The sequence below is a fragment of the Podarcis vaucheri genome (genome assembly GCF_965113315.1).
Source record: "Podarcis vaucheri genome assembly, chromosome: 1".
Classification (NCBI taxonomy): domain Eukaryota; kingdom Metazoa; phylum Chordata; class Lepidosauria; order Squamata; family Lacertidae; genus Podarcis; species Podarcis vaucheri.
Genome location: NC_138759.1, coordinates 14,888,830 through 14,906,141, shown reverse-complemented (window position 1 = coordinate 14,906,141; position 17,312 = coordinate 14,888,830). Strand labels below are relative to the sequence as shown.

Sequence of the window (17,312 nt, the reverse complement as noted above, 5' to 3'; positions counted from 1 at the left end):
GTACTTGAGATGTGAATCATTGAATGCTCTGTAATATACTTTCCCACTGAATTCATTTTGCATTAAAGAATGTACGGTACAATTTTCATTCATTTCTAGATGTATCCCTGGATGTAACAAGTTAAGCCATGTTGTCAAAATTTCCCACTTTTTAATAGTGGAAAAACAAAAACAAAATGCATTTTCTCTCTCCAATATTTTTCAAGTTATTTTCAGTTGCAAATAGTATGTACTGATCTCGGCTCTTGAAATTCTAGCACATGAATGTGCTCAAAATCACTGCTTATGGCAACTATCCTAAATTATGCATGTAGCAAAATTCTGTGTGTGTTTACTTGGAAGTAAGTCCTGCAAGGAAATCAATGGGATTCAATGATGAGTATAAACATTCATTTGCCATTACACTGTTTTTCTTATCTGCATTTTTCATCACAGATGACTCGATCTGTAATACATTAAGGAAACAGCTATTTTATCTGCAGTGGAACTGGATGTTTATGTGTCTTTGCCCAAGGGCTTATGTGTCAATCATTAATAAACAGTTAGCTTCTTGATCCAACTTTCATTTTCCGTGTATGAGTTCTATGGAAGTTAAGACTGCAGGTAGATTTTAGTTATTTCAGATTTGAAACACACATATTTCCCAGTTTACCATTCGGATTGTTTATTTCTGTTTACAGACAGTAACCTGTCCCCCGCTTGATATTTTCCTCTGGAGGCTTTCAAGCAGCTTCACCCTCCTTGTTTCCTTTCTAATTTAGGCAGAGGATTGCAACAGCTGCGTGTGTCATGTTTATTGTGAGCACTGCCCTTAGCAAACACTTCAGATGTTAGTGAAATGTGGCAAAGTGGGTGAAGTTGGGTTTCCCTGCAGCTCAAGCCCATCCCTTTTAGGGAGTGTTCTCTTAGAAACCTCTAACCTTGACTTTAGCTTCTGCCCTACATGAATACCTGCACCCTGGGCATATGGGCTAGCTATGTCTAATCTTATTTAAAAAAATATTTCCCCCCAAACATAACATAAACAAAAGCAAATAAAAATAAAATAAATTGCTAGCTAACATTAACAACAACATTAACAATATTCCATCATAATTTAAACTTAATAGTGTAGGATTCACCTAATATGACCTGTCTTGTGGAAGCTCTGTGCAACAATATCTGCTTGTGAAATGGGGCCTTTGCATCCTGTGCACCCCCAAAATTCGCTCTTTTGGGGGTGTCAGGGAAACGCTTGAAGCCACAAATTAATATAGGCAGTCCATATCTAAATGATATCATGCTTATCAACCACTATTATAAGCTGTGTTCAAACAGAAAAGGCAGTGTGTGGGAATGTTCAGGGATGCAGGAGAGCATATATTGTTTGATTACAGTGATACCTCGGGTTAAGAACTTAATTTGTTCTGGAGGTCTGTTCTTAACCTGAAACTGTTCTTAACCTGAAGCACCACTTTAGCTAATGGGGCCTCCTGCTGCTGCGCCGCCGCTGCACAATTTCTGTTCTCATCCTGAAGCAAAGTTCTTAACCCGAGGTAATATTTCTGGGTTAGTGGAGTCTGTAACCTGAAGCGTATGTAACCTGAAGCATATGTAACCCGAGGTACCACTGTATATCCTTTCCAACTTGTGTTAACAAGTTCCACAGTTTAGCAGAGTAACATTCCCCTTTTTAAACTTACACAGCAGATACGTTTGCTCAGGCTCGCTAAAGCCTCTATAATAAGTTTTGTTGGTAATTCCCCATTTAGTCCCTCATAAAAAGATAGACATGACACAGTCAGTAATAATAATAATAATAATAATAATAATAATAATAATAATAATAATATATTTATACCCCGCCCCTTTGGCTGGGTTTCCCCAGCCACTCTGGGCGGCTTCCAACAAAACGCTAAGATACAATAACCTATTAAACATTAAAAGCTTCCCTAAACAGGGCTGCCTTCAGATGTCTTCTAAAAGTTTGGTAGTTATTTTTCTCTTTGACATCTGGTGGGAGGGTGTTCCACAGGGTGGGTGCCACTACCGAGAAGGCCCTCTGCCTGGTTCCCTGTAACTTGGCTTCTCGCAGTGAGGGAATAGCCAGAAAGCCCTCGGAGCTGGACCTCAGTGTCTGGGCAGAACAATGGGGGTGGAGACGCTCCTTCAGGTATACTGGACCGAGGCCGTTTATGGCTTTAAAGATCAGCACCAACACTTTGAATTATGCTCGGAAACGTACTGGGAGCCAATGTAGATCTTTCAAGACCGGTGTTATATGGTCTCGGCGGCCGCTCCCAGTCACCAGTCTAGCTGCCGCATTCTGGATTAGTTGTAGTTTCTGGGTCCTCTTCAAAGGTAGCCCCACATAGAGCGCATTGCAATAGCCCAAGCGAGAGATAACTAGAGCATGCACCACTCTTTTTATAAAAGTATAAAAAAGAATTTACTCACACATTCTGTTCACAATTGGATCCCAGAAGGCAGACTTAGCTTAGAAAAGTAATATACTCCTGGAAACTATCCCATAAGGAAACAGTCCCTTTGTCCTCTCTTGGCTGGAAGAGCCTTTATGGTGTCTTGAGACTGCTGCTATTTTTTGTCATCTTGTTATTTATTATTCAATCTTTTTAAATTGTATAAAATAAAATAAATAAAAATTGCAGGCATTTATCCAGAGGTTTGGGGTTTTTGTTTTTTTTGCTGCTGCCATGCTTTTATTATTTTATGTCATTTATTTAATATTTGTATACAGTGGTGCCTCGCAAGACGAAATTAATCCATTCTGCGAGTCTCTTCATCTTGCGGTTTTTTCGTCTTGCGAAGCACGGCTATTAGCGGCTTAGCGGCTATTAACGGCTTAGCGGCTTAGAGGCTATTAACGACTTAGTGGCTTTAAGAAAAAGGAAACAAACTCGCAAGAACTCACAAGACGTTTCGTCTTGCGAAGCAAGCCCATAGGGAAATTCGTCTTGCGGAACGACTCAAAAAACGGAAAACTCTTTCGTCTAGCGAGTTTTTCGTCTTGCGAGGCATTCGTCTTGCGGGGCTGTATACCACTGCACATACCACTGTATGTGTAAGCTGTTTCATACATGTTTTTTTAAAATCATTTTTATTGAATGGTTTTATGTTACAAAAAACAATACAGCCATACTACCACTAAATATAATTAATAAATAAAAAAATACATACATCGATATTTAGTTTGCTATTTGTTATTTACCATCTTATTTCCTCCCAAACATTGCATACAACAACACACAGAAAATGATAATAATGAAAGTAAATATTTTCCCCCTTTTATCTTCCAAAATCTTTTCTTCAACTTTGATTTCTTCTCAAAGTCCCTTTGCATATGTTTTATCTTACATTCGAATGTACACAAAACAATAAACCTTTCTATATAATTTTTCTAATACATTCTGAAAACATAATAAATCCTTAATTGTAGTCCACCTCCTTTATCACTCGAATGCTAGCACGGAGTCAAAACTATTATTGTATTTTTGAACATATTTTTTATAAACATCCCATTTTCCCGCTAATTTTTGCTTTGAGTTTCCTCTGAGTTTCCTAGTCAGTTGAGCCGTCTCCACCAATTCCTGTAATTTGATTTGCCAATCTGTTATTTTTGGAGCCTCGTGATCTTTCCATCCCTTGGCCCCAAGTATACGAGCCACTGCGGTTGCATATAAAAATACCTCTCTTAGATTTTTTGGGATCTCTTTATCTAAAATACATAATAGAAATGCCTCCGTTTTTTTAGTAAAAGTTATCCCCATCATCTTTTTTAATTCATCGTATACCCCCCCCCCCAAAATAGTTTCATACATGTTTTGGAGAGATGGTGTAAAATGCCATTAAATAAATAAGAAAGCAAATAAATAAATAAATAAATAAATAAATATCAGAAACCTATGCTGTATTTGTAGAATTTAAACCAGTTTTCTTATATACCTTGAGCAGATGATAAGGAGGTTCAACTGTCAGATAAGAAATTAACGAACATTTTCATTTATTCACATTTTTCTTTTCTTCCTTCTGTTTTCTCAGGCCTTGCTCCTGAGGCCAACATGCTGGCAGGGGCCCTGAAGAAGATCCCAATTCTTCACGATGCAACATATGCCGAGGAAACGAATCTGTACTCCCGCCTTCACCTTGGAGATGACACCTTAGTGCTTCCGTATGTATTAGGGAAAGAAGAGTTTCCTTAGAATTCTGAATCTTTCTGTGTAGTAGCATGTGCTTTTAGCTTTTTACCCGATTGTTAGGGCTTTGTATAAGCCACTGCACAGAAGTAGCATAGGATGTGACAGGTGTCAGAAATCAGATTCCCGAACACCTCAGATTTCATTTCTTTTCAAGGCAAATTTCAAACCTTCATGGTTGGAGATACTGTATGTTTGAAACTGTCTGGGTGATGAAATCTAAGAAGCCAGTGGGTTGACTGAGGCTCATCCACACTTTTACTTGGTCCATATTTTGATTGTACTGTGTACTGATTAATTCTCCTGGATCTGAGAGCTTTTCTCATTAATCTGCAGCTTTGGCTTTCAAAAATCTGATCTTACTCGCTGCATTGCATTGGATCATATCAGACATTCAGAAAATTCAAAGAAAGTTTGCTAACCAACCTTCAGTTCAGCAGGTAACTTTCTCTAACGGGCAGCAGATTTGCTGTTCATTAGAGAAGTATCTTGGGAATATGATTATCTTTTTTATAACAGCATACCACAGAGAGGAGTAGTAATTAATACAATTACAGTGGTACCTCGGGTTAAGTACTTAATTCATTCTGGAGGTCCATTCTTAACCTGAAACTGTTCTTAATCTGAAGCACCACTTTAGCTAATGGGACCTCCTGCTACCGCTGTGCCGCTAGGGCACAATTTTTGTTCTCATCCTGAAGCAAAGTTCTTAACCCAAGGTAATATTTCTGGGTTAGCGGAGTCTCTAACCTGAAGCGTATGTAACCCGAGGTACCACTGTATTTACAAAAAAAGGAAAAAAAGTGGTTGGCAGATTGTGTTAGAAGAGGTATTCCTTTTTCTGTCTTATTCATGAAGGAATACTTTTTCTAAGATGGTACCTGCTGTATTGTGTGTATATCATCTTGAACAAAGGTTACTTTTGGTTTTAGATCTCTTCTTTTGTTCTTATGCATGTAAAAAAAAATAAGGTCCATGTAACTGGATGCAGATTTAATTGTCGAATATTTCAGCTGGCTAAGATTTCTTCAATAGAATAGCAGATGAGATAGGAAGAGAAGTTTATGAAGTTCAATTTGTGTCACAGAGTGAACTTCCTCAGATAGCAACAATATCCCCTTGTAGGCTTTCTTACCATGCACAGCCCAATGTTCAGGTTTCCAGTGGAAAAGGGGCTGCAACTAAAATAGTTCATTTCATAAAAAGTTTTTTTTCTTTGACAGCATTTCTAGACAAAATAAAAGAATTATCTACACCATCCTGGAACTTTCTCCACTGCTTGATTCTTCAAACATGACTCCAGCTGAATGGGACAAGATTGGCAGTCTCCTGGAGGTATTTTGGATTAATCTTGTCATGCTGTTGGTCACAGAAAAAATATTGAGCCATAGCCAACTAAATACATTTTGTGAGCAGAACAACTTTCGCTTTCATAACGGGTCTTTTCCCCTCCCTTCCTCCGGGTTCATCCCACATTATCTCCAGATCTGATCCGAAGGGTTGGGAGAACCCTCAGAATATATCTAGGGGAGCACATGGGGAGAGCGGGAGGGGAGTCACATGCCATATGCAGAAGTCCTCATGTAGGGAGTTACTTAGCACTATTTGGAAACAACCATTGTCTTTCACATTGTGATTCCAACAGCCTAGAATAGTTTACATGCTGACAAAACGAAACCACTTTCAGTATCCATAGGGTAACTGGCAGGATGTTTCAACACATGCTGTTCTTTACCAATCTTCATCGCTGACCAGCAAATGAAGCACATGAATAGTTTTTTTTAATATTCACAATAACATGCTGTTTCCATTTCACCCTTCTTTAAAAATGCAGTGGTACCTCGGGTTACATACGCTTCAGGTTACAGACTCCGCTAACCCAGAAATAGTGCTTCAGGTTAAGATCTTTGCTTCAGGATGAGAACAGAAATTGTGCTCCGGCGGCGCGGCAGCAGCAGGAGGCCCCATTAGCTAAAGTGGTGCTTCAGGTTAAGAACAGTTTCAGGTTAAGAACGGACCTCCGGAATGAATTAAGCACTTCACCCGAGGTACCACTGTACATGCATACCTTTAAAGCTTATTGCAACATAAGATTTGCTCCTCAAGGGATGGCTTTCTGAAGCAATCTCATGGCCACGTTGCTAGAGCAACAGCAAAAGTCCCTACATAATCCAGAGTTTTGGTTCTACCCAAAGCTTCCAGGATTAATCTGTAAACAGGATCAAACTGGAATCTAGGATCCTGCTCACAGGATTGTCCATGGAAAAGTCTGATGTAACTTTAATGCAATCAGTTTTCTTTTGCAAAGTTCTGGTTTGTGTTTCTTGCAACACATCACCGTTCTTTATCTTGCCATTTCAACTTCCAGTTAAAATCCGATTGACCACAAGGTGGAGGCATAATGCAGCTTTGAGCACTGCAAGGTTTATTGCATGGTAATGCCAGTTAGACTTTTCTGGAGCACAAAACATTTCGGCCTTGAGTTATCGAGGAACATAATTGATTTTTTTAAGCACTTCAGTGGGATGAGAAATGGAGGACTCATAGCTCATTGGTAAGGCTTCTCCCCGCCGCCCCTTGCTTCAAAAGAGGTCCGGGGACAGCGGGGAAGACACGCTGTCCCCGGAGCTTGCGCGGCAAGCTTCATTTTGCGAAGCAAGCCCATAGGGAAATTCGTCTTGCGAGGCAACTCGAAAACGAAAAAACCTTTCGTTTTGCGAGTTTTTCGTCTCGCGAGGCGTTCGTCTTGCGGGGCACCACTGTATTGACTTGCATTGCATTTTTGTGATTATGCCTAAAAGCTCTGCGATGAGTGGGCAGTTCTGGGCTAGATAAGCCATGTACCTGACTAGGTATAAGGCAACTTCATATATTCTGCATAAGTTTGGGGGAAACTGCCCTGGAATTTTCAATCTGCTAAATTGGGGAAAGCGAACATGATGTCTTCCAGATATTACTGCACCACAACTGTCCTCCGCCCTAGCAAGCATGGCTTATGGTTAGGGACAATGGTGACGAATGATGAGAGCTGTAGTGCAGTACCATCTGGACGGCATTACGTTTGCTGTTACATTAACAGAGGACTTTCAAATAAACTGCACCCAAAGTCTATACATTTCATAATAATAATAATAATTTATTATTTGTACCCCGCCCATCTGGCTGGGTTTCCCCAGCCACTCTGGGCGGCTTCCACAGAGACCAAAAATACACTAAAATGTCACACATTAAAAACCTCCCTGAACAGGGCTGCCTTAAGATGTCTTCTGAATGTCAGGTAGTTGTTTATCTCTTTGACATCTGAAGGGAGGGCGTTCCACACGGCGGGCGCCACTACCGAGAAGGCCCTCTGTCTGGTTCCCTGTAACCTCACTTCTCGCAATGAGGGAACTGCCAGAAGGCCCTCGGCACTGATCTCAGTGTCTGGGCTGAATGATGGGGGTGGAGACGCTCCTTCAGGTATACAGGACTGAGGCCATTTATATAAGAATGAATATACAGTGGTACCTCGGTTTATGAACTTAATCCATTCCGGAAGTCTGTTCTTAAACCAAAACTGCTCTTAAACTGAGGGGCACTTTCCCTAATGAGGCCTCCTGCCACTGGAGCCCTTCTGCTTTTTGGATTCTGTTCTTAGGTAAAGGTAAAGAGACCCCTGACCATTAGGTCCAGTCGTGGCTGACTCTGGGGTTGCGGCACTCATCTCGCTTTATTGGCCGAGGGAGCCGGCGTGCAGCTTCTGGGTCATGTGGCCAGCATGACTAAGCCACTTCTGGTGAACCAGAGCAGCGCACGGATATGCCATTTACGTTCCCGCCAGAGCGGTACCTATTTATCTACTTGCACTTTGACGTACTTTCGAACTGCTAGGTTGGCAGGAGCAGGGACCGAGCAACGGGAGCTCACTCCGTCACGGGGATTCAAACCGCCGACCTTCTGATCGGCAAGCCCTAGGCTCTGTGGTTTAACCCACAGCGCCACCCGCCACCTGTCAAACCATATATATATATAAATATTTTAAAAATTGTCCAGTAGCACCTTAGAGACCAACTAAGTTTGGGTATAAGCTTCAGATACATATGTATCTGAAGAAGTGTGCATGCACACGAAAGCTCATACCAAGAACTAACTTAGTTGGTCTTTAAGGTGCTACTGGAAGGAATTTTTTTATTTTTTATTTTATCTATGGCAGACCAACACGGCTACCTATCTGTAACTGTTGCGGACTGTTAACGACTGCAATTAGTCCTAAGGAAAAAGCAAGGGATAGTATGCAGATTATTAGCATATGTAATGAGACAGGAATCCAATATCTCTATTAAGACCAGGTCTCTCCATAGTTTTCAGTTTAGTGATAAGTTGTAATTCAACAACTTTTATTTCAAGTCTATTTCTGAAATTCTTTTGTAATAAGACAGCTGCTTTGAGGTCCTGTATTGAATGTCCTGGGAGGTGGAAGGTGTTCTCCTACTGGCTTCTCTGTCTTGCGATTCCTGATGTCAGATTTATGACCATTCTCAAACCAAGACACTATTTCTGCTTTTGTGGAGTTGTAAACCAAATCGTTCTTACACCGGACTATTCTTAAACTGAGGTACCACTGTATACAGCTCCATGCCATCTTTTGGACAGAAGAGGGCAGCCTTACATTAGTGATTTGCCTCTCTTGAGACTGGATGCTGGGGCTTCCTTCTCAGATGTACTATTACAATGGCCCCAGTTTGCTTAATCTGTTCCCGTAAATGGTATAATCCCCAACTAAAAGAGGCGACAAAGAAATCAGACCATATGACTCATTTGCATATGTTAACATTCCTGTTTTAAAGCAACTGCTAAGCTTTTCTTAATTAGCAGTCTTCCTCTGGTTAAGGACACATCATTAATATGTATACACTGAAGAACAGGTCTTTGAATTTTCTCATAATTAGCTACTGAAAGAACTTCATTTTCTGTTGGCTATATTCTTTAACAATTAATTATGTTCAAGTCAGAGCTTCTCTGGAAGGAAACATTCAAATGCGAGATAGGAATAAACAAATAAATATGGCTCCATTGGTACAGTGTTTTGTTTTGTTTGTTGTTAGGCACACAGCCTGCCTCCTCGGTAATATAAGACAGTGTGGTGTAGTGCTTACCGGTAGATTGTTGGACTAGGACCTGTGAGACCATGAAGCTCACTGGGTAACCTTGGGCCAGTCACTGTCTCCCAGCCTAACCTACCTTGCAAGGTTGTTGTGAGAATGAAATGGGGAGGACAGAATTACGGGTGGGATTCTACTAATGAGTCCCAGCAGTGGAACCCCAGCACAAGGCATTCTGCTTGAGCAATGGGACTTCTTTCTACCCTGTGCTTCCAGAAATTGGCTCAGGAGGGGTCCAAGATAACCCCCAAAACGGCATGTGGAGGGAAGAGAGGGGTGATTGTTCCATCTGGCAAACAGAAATGCTTGCCCTGATGGAACAGATTAGCTTAGTGCAATGTTGAATCCCTCCCTAGGCACGTCACCTTGAGTATCTCCGAGGAGAGGTGGTATATATACATAAATCTTAATAAGTCTGGTTTGTTCTTCTGGCTAAATGTACACCTAAAAAACCAAACCAGAACTGTCTCACAATGGCAGTGTTTGTATGTCACAACAAACCATGGTTTATCATGATGAGAGGAAATTTATTTTTATACCACCTTTAAAGGTGATTATTTTTATACCACCTTTAAAGGGACGTGGGTAGCGCTGTGGGTAAAACCTCAGTGCCTAGGACTTGCCGATCGTATGGTCGGTGGTTCGAATCCCTGCGGCGGGGTGAGCTCCCGTCTTTCGGTCCCAGCTCCTGCCCACCTAGCAGTTCGAAAGCACCCCTAAGTGCAAGTAGATAAATAGGTACCGCTTTATAGCGGGAAGGTAACGGCGTTTCCGTGTGCTGCGCTGGTGCTGGCTCGCCAGAGCAGCTTCGTCACGCTGGCCACGTGACCCGGAAGTGTCTCCGGACAGCCCTGGCCCCTGGCCTCTTAAGTGAGATGAGCGCACAACCCTAGAGTCGGACACGACGGGCAGGGGTACCTTTACCTTTTTAAAGGTGATTTACAAAACATTTCATGTGCCCACACACATATACCGTAATTTTCCATTTACAAGACAAGGTTATTTTATTAAAAAATTATGTTAAAAAATGGGGGTCGTCTTATACACGGATAGTGCATTGGGGGGGGGAGTGGGATTGATTGCTGCCGCGAGCCAACGGTCAGCGGCTATTGTGTGTGTTATTGGTGGCTGCGGCAAGGGCTGGTGTTGATTGGCTTTCGCTGCAGCAACTGGGCGGGCGATTGGCAAGGGGACAGATGATAGGTGAGGGGAGAGACGATAGGTGGCTTTTGCTATGCGTGTGAGTGGCAGAGTGGTAGGTTAGGCAGATCAGCGTTTTTTTGGCAATCCCCCCTACAAAAAAGCTGAGCAACTCTGGCCAATCTCGCCCCATTTTCTTATTTTGGAGTCCCCCAAAATAGGGGGCGTCTTATACACGGGGGCATCTGATACACAGAAAAATACAGTATATACACTTATACAATAATATTAAAACAGCTTTCCAAATAAAAATTAAAATGTAAGTAATAGTTGTTCCCCCTGCCTCCGCTGTATGTTGCTTCAATATTTGAATCCTGGCACCTAGAATGCATTTGGTCATTTGAAAACTATTTAACAGCATGTTAGAGGGAAATAGTACTATACTAAAAAATCAACTTATTTGGTGTAGTTTCTTCCCCTTTAAAAATTCACGTTGTTGTACTCTCCCCAGACAATCATTCCTGCCCATTTTTCAAAATTTATCTTCTTAATGTGAGAAATTTGTTCTCTATCAACAGATATACTATGAAAAGTATGATGGCTTTGTGATCCTTCACGGCACAGACACAATGGCCTATACAGCCTCAGCGTTGTCTTTCATGTGTGAGAACCTGGGTAAAACCATTGTTCTGACGGGATCTCAGGTAAGCTGCTTCCTCGAAAATTGAGCAGGGTGGGCTCTGTCTTGTGTCAAAGTTAAGCTGACATGTGCAAGGTGGGTGTCTCATTTTACACATAGCAGCCTTGGGAGGTATGTGCTTAATGTGTCTTATTTCACAGATAGGGGACACAAGGCTGCTCCACTGGGGGAAATGGGGCACGGCCCCACCAACCTCAGTCTGCCCTCAGTCAGCCCCCACCTGCCTGCCTCCTTCCCTACAACCAGTCCAGGGCACTGGCTGTCAGCTTCTTTCTCCATGGTCTCAGTGTTGCCTTTGTAGAGGAGGATGGGGAGAAAACTGGAATTAGTTAGGTTAGCCAGTCATTAGCACTGGCTCCAGGTCCACTGGGCATAATCCACCGCTGTCCTACCCTAAAACCACTAGTATCTGGAGGCGGTTGGAGGATGGATGGGGGCTAACAGATTGAGGTTGAATCCTGACAAGACAGAAGTACTGTTTATGGGGGAAAGGAGATGGGTGGGTGTGGAGGACTCCCTGGTCCTGAATGGGGTAACTGTGCCCCTGAAGGACCAGGTGCGCAGCCTGGGAGTCATTCTGGACTCACAGCTGTCCATGGAGGCACAGGTCAATTCTGTGTCCAGGGCAGCTGTTTACCAGCTCCATCTGGTACGCAGGCTGAGACTCTACCTGCCCGCGGACTGCGTACCAGAGTGGTGCATGCTCTAGTTATTTCTCGCATGGACTACTGCAATGCAATGTGGGGTTACCTTTGAAGGTGACCCAGAAACTACAACTAATCCAGAATGCGGCAGCTAGACTGGTGACTGGGAGTGGCTGCCGAGACCATATAACACCGGTCTTGAAAGAACTACAGTGGCTCCTAGTACGTTTCCGAGCACAATTCAAAGTGTTGGTGCTGACCTTTAAAGCCGTAAACGGCCTCGGTCCAGTATAACTGAAGGAGCATCTCCACCTCCATTGTTTTACCCGGACACTGAGTTCCAGCGCTGAGGGCCTTCTGGTGGTTCCCTCACTTCGAGAAGCCAAGTTACAAGGAACCAGGCAGAGGGCCTTCTCGGTAGTGGCACCCGCCCTGTGGAATGCCCTCCCACCAGATGTCAAAGAGAAAAATAACTACCAAACTTTTAGAAGACATCTGAAGGCAGCCCTGTTTAGGGAAGCTTTTAATGGTTAATAGGTTATTGGGGTATAAATAAATTATTATTATTATTATTATTATTATTATGTAGCCTTGCTTTGGGGGGGTGGGGGAAGAGAAATACAGTATAGATAGCCAGCGTCTTTCCTTCAGTCGGGCTTACAGCAGTTTTGGAGGGGGTGACTTTGGGTGGGGAAATGGGGTGTTGAAGGGAACAATTAAGCTCTTCTTCCATCAGCATTAGTGGTGTGGTGACATTAGCAGTCTACTGTGCAGTGTTTTGAAGTACAGTAAAGGAGGGGAAACCAAAGCAAAGGAAGGTCTGATTATAGATCTCTCTTGCCACTGGCAGTTTTGCCCTTAGTCACCTGCCAAAGGAGAATCCACGGTTGTCCCAGGATAATGGGCTGCCGGTGAACCAGCCCCACCTGGCAGCTGGCTGCCACATTTTGCACTAGCTGAGGTTTCCAAATAATACACAAGGCTGTAGGTTGTCTACTGGGGGAGGGAGGGTGTGTCGTAATTGGCAAGTGATATTTCTTCCAGGTTGAAATCTCCACTCTCTCCCTCCTCTCCCTGCCAGCATAAAGAATATGCAAAATTAAAGGATAACTTTATGAGGGTTGGGGAGAATATATTTTAAATTCAACTGGAGAAATCCCACCATCTGCCATAGTTTAGAATGATGGAGAAATACGTCCACGTTCCAATAAATCATCTGATAAGAGAACATTGCATTAATTATTCATGGATTTACACTTGCTTGTATTACATATCCGGAGTCTCCTCCAGCCCCCTATCTTGCTGCTGCCGCTGTGTGTGTTTTCAACAGCAGTCATTTCTTATTCTCTCTCTTTCTTTCTAGGTACCCATATATGAACTGAGAAATGATGGTAGAGCCAATCTGCTGGGGTCACTGCTCTTTGCTGGACAATTTGTAATCCCTGAGGTCCGGTCACCTTCTTGCTGCTAGCCTTACCTCTGCTTGTCCTGCATGCCTCTCTATCCTTGATGATTATCAGCCCAGTCCTTTCACTGACATTTCAGATTTTGCAGAAATTCAGATATTGCAGTCAGTGTACAAACTGAAAGAGAAGTGTAATTTTCAGTTTATCTTCTTGATAGGGGAACTTTATAAAACAACAACAAATGGTATTTGAGGTTATAAAATCATACATTCCGAAACATAAAATAACACCTCCTTTAATTTAGGATACTAAAGATAGGGTTGTGTTTTTTTTTGCACAACCCAGAAGGTTGTGCAAAATTATAGTAATACATTCTCCTCTTTACATATTCTGTTTTGTACATGTACCATTCCATTAACTTGAAATTAGCAGGTGCCCAATTGATTTTTAAAAAATGATTATATACCTCGCAATTATTTTTAAAAAGGAAATAGCATCCCATTTCGATTTGACATCAGTTATTAAAGAAATATTGCTTACTAATCCCCCCCCCAAAAAAAACACATTAGTAATATAGAGCACCACCATCACAGAATCATAAAATCGGCAGCAACCAACTTGCTAGAGGAAAGTGTTGCTTAGGGGAAAGTGCTTTTTCATTGGAGTGTGTGTGCTATGCTGGATGCCCCCAGTGGTACAAACTGCAAGGGGGCCTATGCTCCTGTCTGCCTCTCTAGAAATAATACGTGCTTTCCCAACCATTCTAAAGCTTCTGAAGCTATTTATATACCCACAGTGTACTCAAGAGCAGTGCACGTCTTATGGTAAGAGTCCCTTTCAACCCTCACTTTTTAACATCCTAGTCACTGGGTCTCAACTTGAGAGGTTCTTGGCAAATTGTGAGAGCTGCCAAACCTGCTCTTGGATGGAAATGCCACAAGCTGTTAGCTTATATTTAGTTCCAATAGTCTGAAACCCCAAACACTTAAGTGACAAGAGGTGGCACTTTTTGAAAGCACAAGAGATATAAACCTCTCCTACATAATTTTCATTGTATTTATAACTCTCTCCTAAGTCATTCTCATTATATTTAAAGAAAGAGTCAGGCATTAAAAAAAATAAATCTGTTGGATCTTTTAATTACAAGGTTTGTATACTGACATGTTCCTTTTCTCGTCCCTGTAGGTGTGCCTGTACTTTCATAATAAACTGTACAGGGGAAACCGGGTTACTAAGGTGGATGCAGAGAGCTTCAATGCCTTTTCCTCACCTAACCTGCCTTCACTTGCAACTGCTGAGGTGGATATTATAAGTAAGCCATGCTGTGATTTCAGTCCTTCCAGCTGTATAATTATCCCATCTGTAACCCTTTCCTGACCTGTTGCAGTACTAGGTCAAGACGTTTAAGCATCTTTATACATGTGGCCATTTTTGTTCATGGACTCTGGCCGCACCATTGCTTGTATACTTTAATGATAGGTTCCGTACCACTTCTGCTTTGGATACTATCACACAAAATCATGTGGAGTCATGTTGCTGTTTTTCTGGATCAGCTTGATTCTGGCCAGCTTTATTTCTGAGGATTTTAGCTTTATTTTTTAAAACCTAAAGCGTTTGACAACTTGGAACCAATTTACCCAAGGGACTGCCATGCCCCATATATCTCTACCTGGCACCTGTGCTGCTCAGATGCTGAAAATAATGCATGCCCCATAAGTGCACTTAGTTTGTACTAGAAACCAGGGTTTCGGTGATGCTGCTCCAGCCCTCTGGAACAATTACCAGCTGAAATTAAGCAGGACTCCAGCATTGTGATGTTTAGGTGCCTACCGAAAACATTTTTGTTTAAGAAGACTTTCCCTGAGGTTTTCCCTACATCTATAGAAATTGTTTTATTGTTTTTAGACTTCGTAGGAATGGTTTTATTTTTATTTTAGGATTTCTACATTTTGAATTTTATTGAATTTTTAACATGCACATTGCTTTGATGACTTCAGGCTGATACATGGTGTACAAATTTGTGTGACGAATGAATGAATGAATGTTAAAAAAGAAAACAAGTTTGTAGCCCTCGAACTCTCTGGAGTGGGCTTAGGGGATAGCATTTTATTTGTATCTCTTTGTTACTACACTTTTTATTTCTCCTCTCTGTTATCCACACTTCTTTACTGCCACATAATTCCGACTTCTGCAAAACTGTCAAATTTTTAAAAAAACAGATTTCAAGTTCAGGCTTAAAATATGGCATTTGAGCTCACTTAGACAAAATAAGTAAATTTGAATAATAATTTGGGTGGATGTGGGGTAGGTTATTACAAGCTCTATTTCTGTTGGAACTGAATTTAGTCAGGGATTAGTGCAAAGAATGAATGGCCCTGGATAGAAAACTGCTGCCCCAGGTGACAAGGTAAATGTTGTTTCAGGAGAAGTTATCAAGCACAAATACTTTTGTGCTGTGATCCTCCTGGGAGAGTTGTTGCTGAACTAGGCATGCTACATACATATACTTGTTTCCAAAAGTCTAACTTTCTGTTCCCACAGTCAGTCTAGGATGGAAGGTGCCAGACAGACAGATAGGTAAGGGTGGTGCTGTTTCACTTCCAGCAATTATATGATGAAGAGGAAGTGGAGATGTACAATGAGGCCAGTATTGCAGACTGTGAAGACTGCTGGGTAAAAACAAATAGGAATATGTTGTTGGGATTTATGGAGGTGAGTTCTGCTCAGTCTGTCAACATCTGGCTGAATGGTGGGTAAGGGCTGTAGCTCAGGGCTAGGGTATCTGCTTTCCATGCAGAAGGTCCCAGGTTAAATCCCAGGTGCAACTGGGAGAGAGCCTAGCTGGAAACCCTGGAGAGCTGCTGCCGTCAGTTAGTGTAGACTTCTGCCTTACAGTTAGTGGAACTGCCTGATCTGCATCATATGTCACAGAGCCCAGCCTCCACTGAGCAGACTAGTACTGGGTTGCATCACATTCGTGCAAGGCTTTCTGCTGGAAAATGGAAATCTGCTCTAGATGGTTGGGGGAATGCCCAGAACATATTTATTTTTTGGGGGGGGGGGCAAGCACAAGAGGAGAAGAGGGAAGTTCCAGTGCATAAGCAGAAATCTTTGCATGGATGCAACATTTTGTTGGATACAACCCACTATATTTAAATGTTATTTTGATTCATAATACATGAGTGGCTTTTCTTTAAAAATGGACTCTTGCAGATTTCTTTACTGCCTTCATGGAATTAATCCTCACTCTGTACGACTGGCCACTGGGAGGGTCTATAACTCAGTGAAAGGCCACATGTTTCACATGCAGAAGGTCACAAGTTCAGTCCCTGCTATCTTCAGTTGAAAGGATCAAGGAGCAAGGTGCATGAAAGGCCCTTGCTTAAGAACTGACTGGGAGGACCAGTCACCTGACTCTGTATAAAGCAGCTTCCAACGCTCCTTTTCTCAGGGTTGCTATATTTCAAAAACCAGGACATCAATTCCGCCTTTTAAATCCCGGTTTTATCTAGGAAAATATGGGTGTATGGCAGCCGTACTGTTCCTGTTTCACTCAGAGGGAACTAAGGCTGAGAGAGAGTGAGGAACAAGACCCAAACAATAAGAGCAAGTTAGTGAAGTCTGGCCTAGAAGCCCTGTCTCCAGCTATAGAATTCTGTGTAAGGAGGGACCAAAGCTATCACTGTGATTATCTGGCAATGCTAAATTTTATTTTCCACATGACAGCAAACCTGGGTTTGCCATTGGAATTCCATTTCAATGATAACACATGTTCCTTTCAATTGCAACGTTAACTTTTAAAAGTATACATAAAACAACTTAGGGCCACACTTTAAAAATGTGTGAAGTGGTCCTAAGCAAGCCATGCATTTCCAGAAAGATCAAGCCATTTTGGTAAAGGTAAAGGGACCCTTGAAAGATCAAGCCATTTTTAGGTAAAGGTAAAGGGACCCCTGACCATTAGGTCCAGTCGTGACCGACTCTGGGGTTGTGCGCTCATCTCGCTCTATAAGCCGAGGAAGCCGGCGTACAGCTTCTGGGTCATGTGGCCAGCATGACTAAGTCGCTTCTGGTGAACCAGAGCAGCG

At 42.2% G+C, this 17,312-nt stretch overlaps 1 protein-coding gene across 2 annotated transcripts in view; it reads left to right on the top strand.

Annotated features, from left to right (window-relative positions):
- ASPG (asparaginase) overlaps nt 1-17,312 on the top strand; it is a 58,104-nt gene that overhangs the window by 4,979 nt on the left and 35,813 nt on the right. For both annotated transcript variants that reach the window (XM_082218034.1, XM_082218033.1), the window contains exons 2-6: nt 4,039-4,168; nt 5,417-5,528; nt 11,053-11,178; nt 13,182-13,265; nt 14,410-14,536. In XM_082218034.1, the coding sequence (XP_082074160.1) occupies nt 4,039-4,168; nt 5,417-5,528; nt 11,053-11,178; nt 13,182-13,265; nt 14,410-14,536 (579 nt within the window). The remainder of the gene's footprint in view (nt 1-4,038; nt 4,169-5,416; nt 5,529-11,052; nt 11,179-13,181; nt 13,266-14,409; nt 14,537-17,312) is intronic.